The sequence below is a fragment of the Gekko japonicus genome, unplaced genomic scaffold (assembly GCF_001447785.1).
Source record: "Gekko japonicus isolate JY-2015 unplaced genomic scaffold, Gekko_japonicus_V1.1 scaffold3882, whole genome shotgun sequence".
NCBI lineage: Eukaryota > Metazoa > Chordata > Lepidosauria > Squamata > Gekkonidae > Gekko > Gekko japonicus.
This window is the reverse complement of record NW_015176564.1, coordinates 53,224-63,601: the sequence shown is the minus strand read 5'-3', so window position 1 is coordinate 63,601 and position 10,378 is coordinate 53,224. Positions and strand designations below refer to the sequence as shown.

Sequence of the window (10,378 nt, the reverse complement as noted above, 5' to 3'; positions counted from 1 at the left end):
GTGGTCAGACTCCCAGGTTGCAAAGTGATGGGATCAGATTTTATCATTGCCCACTCACAAATCACTGTGCTGGCCTCGTCTGATAATGCCTGTAAGCGTGTAGTAAACGCTGTGTGTCCAGTGAGCTGTGTGACTGTCAAATGCCTATGGAAAAGCAAAACACAGGAATTCGGAGAATGAATACGAAGCGCAAAGCGGTCAAATGCAAATTATTTTATTCCTTCATTTTTTAATGGGGGGAAAGGACATGAACTCAAAACCTTTGGAGGTCGCCGGATGCAAACACTTGCAAGAGAATCTACGCAGATCTAATCGGTGGGTGAGGGAACTTCTATTTTGATGCAACCTTAAGTCTAAAAACTAGAGTTTGCAACTAGCTAATATTAAATAACTGTCCCACACAGGAAACATCAACACACTATCCCTCGGTGCGGAGGTTTGCTAAAGGAGTTTCCGTTGAATCAACCTGTTTACATGTTTGGTGTAGTGGTTAAGTGACTCTAATCTGGGAGAACCGGGTTTGATTCCCCACTCCTCCACTTGCACCTGCTGGATAACCTTGGGCAAGCCATAGTTCTGGCACAGATGTTCTTGAAAAAGAGCAGTTTCTGTCAAGAGCTCTCTCAGCCCCACCTACCTCACAGGGTGTCTGTTGTGGGGAGGGGAAGGGAAAGGAGTTTGTAAGCCGCTCTGAGGCTCCTTCGGGTAGTGAAGGGCGGGGTATAAATCCAATCTCTTCTTCTTCTTTTGTGGTTGAACCAATGCACCGTCCAGTCTCCATTCCTTTACTCCATACCCACTAAAGTCCTAACACTGACAGTTTAGCATTTATTATCAGAGGGATACATTCACAAAATTGTGATCACTAAGCAGGGGTGATTTCGTAGAAAAAGAGGTGCAGGAGCTCATTAGCATAAATTAGTATAACTTATTTGCATATGCCACACCCCCTGACATCGCCAGAAGTGTGTCAGAAGGCAACACCCATCGCTCAGGCTCCACTGGACTGTTTTGGATTGCTAGCTATTGGGGGGGGAACGTGCAGATCTGCCCTCACAGAGGAGTGAGAGCTTGTACCTGAAGGCGGGTGGGGGGGGCACCCTCTGCAACTTACCTGGCTGCTTCTTGCTCCTCGTGGCCTTACTGAGGGCTGCTGGGGGCAGGGGGCAGGCCTTGTTGCATATGCCCGCCCCCTGGGCTCCTTACTGCCGGAGCTCCGCTCCTGTGCGCTCCCGCAGGAAATGACCCCTGTCACTAAGGACAAACTACACATTTTATTTTGAGAGAATCAGGTCTGGGTTCCCTGGCAGGAGCAACTGCTCTCCCTACGCCACACTTCCGAACTGAATCAGATCCCAGCAGACTTTTAAAATGCCATTCCCCCCAGCTGTGTGGCTGCAGGAAAAGACAGCTGGGTTTGGGGAACCCAGACCCAACTCAGTATATAATGCATAGTTTGGCCATTAGGCATGTACTTTTCTCCCGAACCAGGGGGGGGGGCGCCTCACTCTTATGCATAAAAAGCTTTGCCTTCAGATGGTGTACGAAAAAGCGCTGTGCTTTCGGATGACTCACTGATCTGGATATCCCTCCTTGTTGGAAAGAGGCAACAGCAAAGCGGTGACTCATTCAGAGAAGCAACGGGCAGTCTCCTCTAAAGGTGCATAAAGCTGTGGTCACACACTGAATAATCCACTTTCCAACTGGATTTTGCCAGTTCGCACGGTACAATCCAGTTGGAAAGTGCACTGAAAGAGGATTGAAGTGGATTATTTAGTGTGACCACAGCCTGTGGGCGATTCTGCATCTGGCATTCGCTCCACATTTTCTCAACACGGAGGAAAAGGTACAGCTCAAAACCACATTCAAATACCCCGGGGCAATGCCGTACTGACTGCGAAGTCACCCCTGAAGGACCATAAATCTATGCAGGAGGTATCATAAAACCCGATGATTAAAGGAAGCGAAAGCAGCATGCAATGCAGAGGGGAATTTCTGTTCCAATGTGGGTTTGGTAAAACAAGGGAGGGAAAAGCCAATGCAGCATCGCCCTGACTCTGTTGTTACTTTCCCCCAGGTTAACAAATTGCCTATCCTATCACATCTGAGGCAGCAGATTTGCATACTGTGAGCGGTGATTGCTTGGAAGAAGGTAATGCCCGAGCTGGGTGTGTGTGTGTGTCATACAGAGCTACAGCCCCTCCCCATGATAAACCACTCCCTCCCCAGAGCAGTTTTTCACCTTCAAACCAAACCAGTGAGCAGAAGGGGCTACAGAGAGTGCTGATTGGCTGGGCTTCTCTATTGCCTGAAGGGTCAGCCCTCTGCAGCCCCTCCCACCTCAAGACTATCGAACCCCTCCCACCAACCTCTCCCCCCATCATCAAGAGAAGCCAGTTATGGATGACAAAAATGTGGCACATGAGCTGTCCAGAGCAGATCTTCCTTTTAGGCATGCTTAGACTCTCTGCAATGGAATTCCCAGTAGTCATGTATGGCTGTGAGAGTTGGACTATAAGAAAGGCCGAGCGCCGAAGAATAGATTCTTTTGAACTGTGGTGCTGGAGAAGACTCTTGAGAGTCCCTTGGACTGCAAGGAGATCAAATCAGTCAATCCTAAAAGAAATCAACCCTGACTGTTCCCTGGAAGGCCAGATAATGAAACTGAAGCTCAAATACTTTGGCCACCCAATGAGAAGGGATCACTCACTGGAAAAGACCCTGATGCTGGGAAAGATTGAAGGTCAAAGAAGACGGGGACGGCAAAGGATGAGATGGTTAGACAGTGTCATCGAGGCAACAAACATGAAGTTGAACCAACTTCAGAGGACGGCGGAAGACAGGAGGGCCTGGTCCATGGGGTTGCGAAGAGTCGGACTCGACTGTGCGACTGAAGAACAACAACAGACTCTCTGATCCTGCCTTTTACTTACCTCCCTGCCGACTAACATCAGCCGGGATTCAAACACCTTATTCAGGCTGGAAAATCTACACACTTAAAACAGGGAACTTTGAAAGAATGCCGACGGCATCGCCGTTAAGTTGGCTGCGACTCAACAGAACTTCCCACCACCTCCACAGGAGACGTCCCCTGTACATGCCCTGCAGAAGGGTCCACCTTGAAGAAGAACACTAGAAGCACTCAACCTGGGGTGTGAACTAATGAAGAGCCAGCGTGGTGTAGTGGTTAAGAGTGGTGGGATCTAATCTGGAGAACCAGGTTTGACTCCCCACTCCTCCTCCGCATGAAGCCTGCTGAATAACTTTGGGCCAGTCCCAGTTCTCTCAGAATTCTCTCAGCCCCATCTGCTTCACAAGGTGCCTGTTGTGGGGAGAGGAAGGGAAGGCGACTGGAAGCTGCTTTGAGACTCCTTAGGGCCGAGAAAAGCAGGGTATAAAACCAACTCTTCTTCCTCAAACTGAGGCAGACCTCTGCTCACCTAACCCAGCATGGTCTCGTCTGACCAGCGGAGGCCTTGCAAGGCCTGAGCCAGATGTCTTCTCCCAGCCCTGCTCCTTGAGACCCATTTAACCAGCAAAGGCAGGGGCTGAGCTCACAGTGTTCTGCAGCTGAGGCGCGTCCCTCCCGCTCGACACCCATCACCTCTCCCCATGTGCTTGCCGCACGGCCTGCTTTGCTAGCAATTCACAGCACTGCATTTTGATGCCAGTGGAAGTGCCCAGGTCATATTGTACGGCAGGGGTTCCCAGTCTTTTAAGGCCTGCAGGTGCCTTTGGAATTCTGACACCGGGGGGGGGGGGGGCCACAAAAGGGTTACTACAGGAGGCGGGGCCAACCACACTAGCCAGTTTGGTGCAGTGGTTAAGTGTGCGGACTCTAATCTGGGAGAGCCGGGTCTGATTCCCCACTCCTCCACTTGCACCTGGCTGGATGACCTCGGGCAAGTCGTAGTTCTGATAAGAGCTGTACTTGAAAAAGAGCAGTTTCTGTCAGAGCGCTCCCAACCCCACCTACCTCACAGGGTGTCTGTTATGGGCAGGGGGAGGGAAAGGAGACTGTAAGTCGCTCTGAGACACCTTTGGGTAGTGAAGGGCGGGGTATAAATCCAATCTCTTCTTCTTCTTTTACCTCACAGGGCGTCTGTTGTGGGGAGGGGAAGGAGTTTGTAAGCCGCTTTGAGACTCCTTTGGGTAGTGAAGGGCGGGGTATAAATCCAATCTCTTCTTCTCCTACGTGGTGCGGTTATGCGTAACTCTAATATTAACTCTTCAACATTTGGAGCAGAAGTTCAGTTTAACAGGGTGCCTTTTCAAATGAATATATGGCTTTAAAATATTTTCTTGCCTTTAGTCACCCAAATCAGGCCCGTAGCCAGGATGTTGTGGCTGGGGGGGCCATTTTTTTCCTGGGGGGGGGGCTGCCATTATTTGCCGTAATGAAGGGAGGGTGGTGTGCTTCCCTCTCCCCCCCCTCCTAAAGGGCCCTCTAGTGGACGGGCGGGCCATGTGCTCCCTGCCAATCAGTTGAAGGGGCCTTTAAATCCTTCAGGAGGGGAGGGAGAGGGGCACCTGCCACCCCCACCCCCGCTTCTTCTCAAAACCATTTAAAGGATCCCTTTAAATGCTTTTGGGAAGACGGGGGGGGCTTTAAGAAGCGGGGGGGGGCCTTTAAGGCAGGCAGCGGAGCGCCCAATAGCCCCACTCTGGCTACAGGTCAGCACCCAACGAAGATCCCTGCGCTATGCTGGCAGCCAGTGTTCCCTCTAAGCTGAGTTAGTGTGAGCTAGCTCACAGTTTTTTAGCCTCCAACTCACACATTTTTGTCTTCGCTCAGGAAGGAGGGCTCCAGAGCAAACTAATTGATGCAGCGGCCAAATCGCTGGCTTACAACTTTAATGCCAGAAGCTCACAAAGTAGGATTTTTGCTCACAAGACTCCACAGCTTAGAAGGAACATTGCTGGCAGCTGCTCCCAAAGCAACATTTAAAAAAAAAATCTGCTCAGCCAATGAAAAGCTCTGCTGGGCAAAAGCCCCATCTGGCCCCGCCCACTTTCTGAAAACACTTGAAAGGTGCTGGCATGTGCCATTGTGCCAGTGGGCACCAGGTTGGGGACCCTTGCTTACAGTCTCCCCATTCAACGCACAGCTCGTCGTAGCACAGGAGGCAACCGTTCCCCCAGGCGGGCGATAATGGCACATCAGACAGGGGCTTTGGACAGAGCCATTTCAAAATCCAGAAGAACACGCAGGAAACCTTCGATACCAGTGTAAGGGCCATCGAGAAGCATGCACGAATTCACTGTCTGAAAACAGACGGGGAAGCTACTCGACCAATATGGTGTCAATGTTCTCTTGCGAGAGGTCGGGGTCTAGCACGGTCTGCGATTCTAAATGAGCCTGCGGGAGAGCGGTGCCTTTCACCCCGCTCTGCGTCCAACCGTCACCGTAAGGCTGAAACTTGGAGGTCACTGAGTTGCCGGCCCTCTGGCACCGGCTGTACTTGAAGTGCTTCCCTTTGTGCAAGTACATGTGTTCCAGTAGCTGGCTCTTCCGGAGGAACTTGTGGCCGCACACCGTGCAGTTGACCTTTCTCTTCCGGGAAAAAGAAAAGTTACAGTTCAACTCCACGGGCTCCGAGTCTTTGGAAACCAGAGAGAGCTGGCCGATGGGCAAGGCCTCCAAGTTGCCGTGGGAGGGGTGCACCGACCGGCGCTCGTTGTCTTTCCGGAGGAAGGAGTCGAAACGGTGGCTTTCGGCGGCTTCGCGGTTTTCATTCAGCGGCTGGCCCTCGCTGAGGTCATTGCTTTCCAGGATGGAGGCCGGCACCCCGAACGGCAGGGACCCGGACACGTGAGTGAACAGATGTTCGCGCAAGAGCCCCCGGGATTCAAAATGCTCCCCGCAGTACTGACATAAATGGACTTTGACATTCGTTTTCGAAAATGCCGAAACCCCGATATCTGGGGAGGACGAGGTATGGCTCTGGGACACCACCGGTTCCGGGTCAGCTTTCTCCTCCTTGATCGTCACCGGTGGCTTTGTCAGGTTTTCGGCTGGCTTGGCAGCCCCCTGGACAGGACCACGAGAAATCTGCTGGTCCAAAGAGCTGTCGTCCAGCCCGATCGCTAGAGAGAGCTGAAGCTGCGGGTGATCGCCCTGGTTAGCGGCTCGGCTACCGAGACCTGCCAGACTTTCTTTGGTCTGCAGGGTCTCCTTGACTGTCTTGTGGGCGGTGGAGATCTGGATCCCGTACAGGTTGGAAGACTGCACGGTCTCCGGAGAGAGCATCCGGTTCATTTCGATCGCCATGTGGGACAGATAGTCCGCGTGCAGGAAGCGGATGCCTTCCTCCAGCCGGGTGTGGTTGACGGTTTGCTTGGGGCCTTTCCCGGTGTACATGATGTGGAGCAAATAGCTGAAGATATCGGGCTGGATATCTGTCGGCTGGATCTTTATGCATTCACTGCTTGAAACAAAGACAAAAGTTAAGTAAGCGCATCACAGCAAAACTATTTCTTTAAAGATGCCGGTCATGACCCTGAACCATATAATCCCACCCTGGGTCACGTTCTGAACATTTCTGGAAACCTCACTGTGGGCAGTACCAATTGGCTAGCATCTGTGACATCAAAACTTCACTTTCCACCTAGTCTTTGAATAACCTTTAATAAATCCTCTATTTTTTTCTACTTTGCCAGTTTGGTGTAGTGGCCGTGGCTAAGTGCACAGACTCTAAACTGGGAGAACCGGGTTTGATTCCCCACTCCTCCACTTGCAACTGGCTGGATGACCTTGGGCAAGCCATAGTTCTGGCACAGTTGTTCTTGAAAAAGAGCAGTTTCTGTCAGAGCTCTCTCAGCCCCACCTACCTCACAGGGTGTCTGTTGTGGGGAGGTGAAGGGAACGGAGTTTGTAAGCTGCTCTGAGACACCTTTGGGTAGTGAAGGGCGGGATATAAATCCAATCTCTTCTTCTTCTTTCTACTTTTTCTGAAGAAATGAGCAGTCACTCACAAAAGTCACTCACAAAAGTGAGCAGTCACTCACAACAAATTTTGTTAGTCTTTAAGGTGCTACTGGATTCTTACTCTTTTCTATTTTTTTTTAAAAGCCCAAAGAAGAATGTATAAATGAATGATCATGTATCACAAAAATTATAATAAAGATAGCCAAGCAAGCCTACTGGATTCTTACTCTTTTCTATTTTTTAAAAAAAATAAGGCAAAAGGAGAATGTATAAACGAATGATCATGCGTCGCAAAAAATATAATAAAGATAGCCAAGCAAGGAGAAGGCGGCAGATTAATGGCTCACCATTTATTAGAATATGCATCCATTGTGAAAACTGCAAATACTACTTTACAGAGACAGTGAATAAAGGTGGAATTCACTGCCAGAGGATGTAGTGATGGCCTCAGGAACAGACAGATTCATGGAGGATACGTCTGTCAATGGCTACTAGCCACGGTGGCTGAGGGGAACCTCCACATTCAGAGGCACTAAACCTCTGAATCCCAGAGCCAGGAGGCAAGACCAAGGAAAGGCCTCTGTGCCCTGTTGTTGGCCCTCCGGAGGACCCAGTTGGCCACTATATGAGATAGGGTGCAGGACTCGATGGACCATTGGCTCTTCTTATGTTCTTAAGCTGGGAGGCGAAGAACCAGCTAAGACCTGACCTCAAATATCCCATAATCTTTACCCCAAACGGTCTATCGGTGAAGGTTTTGTCTATTATCAAGAACTTGTATAAGGAGCATCGTTTCCACAGGACTGGGGACTACCTGTCAAGCAACTGAGTTTTTAGTTCAGTTTCTTGGTTTTCTCTAAACATCGGTTCAGGATTCACTTTAATTTCTAGGCCTGCATTTAAGTTGAAAAGCCCAAGTGGAAAATAACTGTGTCTGCGGCTGGAAAGATTCAACAAGCTGACCTTGAGACAGCTCTGTGACTGTCCCAGGTGCGGGGGATAAACTGGAGACTATCTCTGACTCCCTTCTTGTCTCCAAGGCCAGAGCAGTGTCGCCTTAGCAACCAATTATTAACTGCATTCCATTTAGTTAAGTGTCATGATTTACACCTGTTAGAGCGGAGAGGGCTAAACTGCAGAGAGCCCTACCAGTTCATCTTATTCAAACCCCTTCCATGTCATATGCCTAGTAGAGAAGAGAGATATCAGATTTATACCCCGCCCTTCACTACTCGAAGGAGTCTCTGAGCAGCTTACAATCGCCTTTCCCTTCCCCTCCCCACAACAGACAACCTGTGAGGTAGGTGGGGCTGAGAGAGCTCTTTCCAGAACTGCCCTTGAGAGAATAGCTCTGAAAGAACTTGTAACTGACCCAAGGTCACACCAGCAACCAATGTTCCCTCTAAGCTGTGGAGACTTGTGAGCAAAAATTCTGCTTTGTGAGCTACTGGCATTAAAGTTGTGAGCGAGCGATTTGGCTGCTGCATAAATTAGTTTGCTCTGGAGCCATCCCTTCCTGAGCTAAGACAAAAGTGTGTGAGCCAGAGGCTAAAAAACTGTGAGCTAACTCACACTAACTCAGCTTAGAGGGAACATTGCCGGCAGCAACTGCATGTGGAGGAGTGGGGAATCAAACCCAGATTAGAGTACGCCCTCCTAACCACGACACCAAACTGACTCTTGCTAGTAACAGGGTCACCTCATTACTTGACATCACCAACCAGAGATCGGATTGCTCTATTGGGCCCCAGACCCCATTGGATCTTTGGCCATAAAAGATTAACTTTTACAATTTGTTAACGGCTTGCTTCCTCATGGCATAGTTTGTAAGCTTGCTTGCTAGAATGGCTATCTTGTTCACTGGACGCGACATGGAGCCCTAACACCATCTTGGTGGCTTGTTGCTATGGGCCAGGTACCAGGTTGCTATGGGCCTGCCCAATGCTGCCTCATAGAATAGAACCACAGAGTTGAAAGGGGTCATACAGGTCATCTAGTCCAACCCCCTGCTCAATGCAGGATCAGCCTAGAGCAACCCTATTGTTTGTCCAGCCGCTGCTTAAAGCTCACCACCCCCCCGAGGCAGCTGATTCCACTGCTGCACAACTCTTACTGTCAAAATGTTTTTCCAGCCAGTACCTTCCTGCCCTTAATTTAAACCCATGATTTCAAGTCCTCTCCTCTGCTGCAAACAGGAACAGCTCCCTGCCCTCCTCTAAGTGACAGCCCTTCAAATACTTCAAGAGAGCCATGATGTCCCCCCTCAACCTCCTCTTCTCCAGACTGAACGTCCCCAAGTCTCTCAGCCTTTCCTCACAGGTCTTGGTCTCCAGGCCCCTGATCATCCTCGTCGCTCTCCTCTGCACCCACTCCATTCTGTCCACATCCTTTCTGAAGTGAGGCCTCCAGAACTGCACACAATACTCCAGGTGTGGCTTGACCAATGCAGTGTACAACGGGACTATGACATCTTGCAATCTGGAAGTTATGCCTCTGTTGATACACCCCAAGATCGCATTAGCCTTTTTTGTCGCTGCATCACACTGATTTATGTTTCTACTGCCTTATGTTGTTTTACTAAGAATCTTTGCTGTTAGGCTCCAATGATATTGTCATATTTTGTAATCTGCTTTGTGACAGACTGACTGAATGGCTCACATTACTAAGAATCCCCCCCCCCTCCGGAGACTAAAACGTTATCATTCAAACATTATTATATTTTGTAATCTGCTTGCTGATCAAATAACCAATCCCCTTCCATGGCTGTAATCTGCCTTGAGCCACAGTAACGAAAGGCGGACTACAAATGAAAATAAAGAAATAAATAAAACATCCCCCCCCTCCCCCAAGGACTGCATTGCCTTACCTCGTCTGGTGAATAAATATCATCTTAAAATAGTTGGAAAAAGCGGCCAGGACGGCCCTGTGAGCCTTGAAGTAGACGTCTCCGATGGCAACGGTGCAGTCACAGAGAAAGCCAAACTCTCGCTGCATGTTGAGCTGCTGGAGAAGGATCAGGCTGTGGCTGGCTGTGTCCATCGTGGATCTAGGGGATCCAAACGAGATCTCTTAAAGGCAGAGCTCACTTCCGGGTCATGACAGGACCAAAACGCCGGAATGGAACATGGAACCTCTCGACTAGTTGCTTGCTAGCACACAGGACGCGACACCCACCACGTGGGCACACCTTCTTCAAGGCCTGTCTCTCTCCTGAGACGTTTTATTGCCAACCAAAGCCAACACACATGCACACACGCACACACACAGAGTACATGAAGTTGCCCTATGCTGAATCAGACCCTTGGTCCATCAAAATCCCTGCCCAGGAATTAAGAGCACAGGGAGAGGCCCTCCTGACTGCCCCATCAACTAAAGAAGCTCATTTGCTGGGTACGCAAGGGAAGGCCTTTTCAGTGGCAGCCCCACGATTATGGTACAACTTCATAAGAG

General features: G+C 49.9%; 1 protein-coding gene across 1 annotated transcript; it reads right to left on the bottom strand.

Moving 5' to 3' along the window:
• Positions 1-5,063: 5,063 nt before the first annotated feature.
• ZBTB25 (zinc finger and BTB domain containing 25) lies at positions 5,064-9,967 on the bottom strand. Its single transcript, XM_015427492.1, has 2 exons — positions 9,795-9,967; positions 5,064-6,425 (listed from the first exon to the last, which is right to left on the bottom strand). The coding sequence occupies exons 1-2, from the start codon at positions 9,965-9,967 to the stop codon at positions 5,285-5,287; spliced, it is 1,314 nt and encodes a 437-aa protein (XP_015282978.1). The 3' UTR covers positions 5,064-5,284.
• Between the last annotated feature and the right edge of the window lie 411 nt (positions 9,968-10,378).

Bases quoted from the DNA above. Each gene is read 5' to 3' on its own strand.
- ZBTB25 (XM_015427492.1), bottom strand. From the start codon at position 9,967: ATGGACACAGCCAGCCACAGCCTGATCCTTCTCCAGCAGCTCAACATG. The intron at 6,426-9,794 runs GTAAGGCAATGC...TGTTTCAAGCAG, and splicing joins ATATTTATTCACCAGACGAG to TGAATGCATAAAGATCCAGC.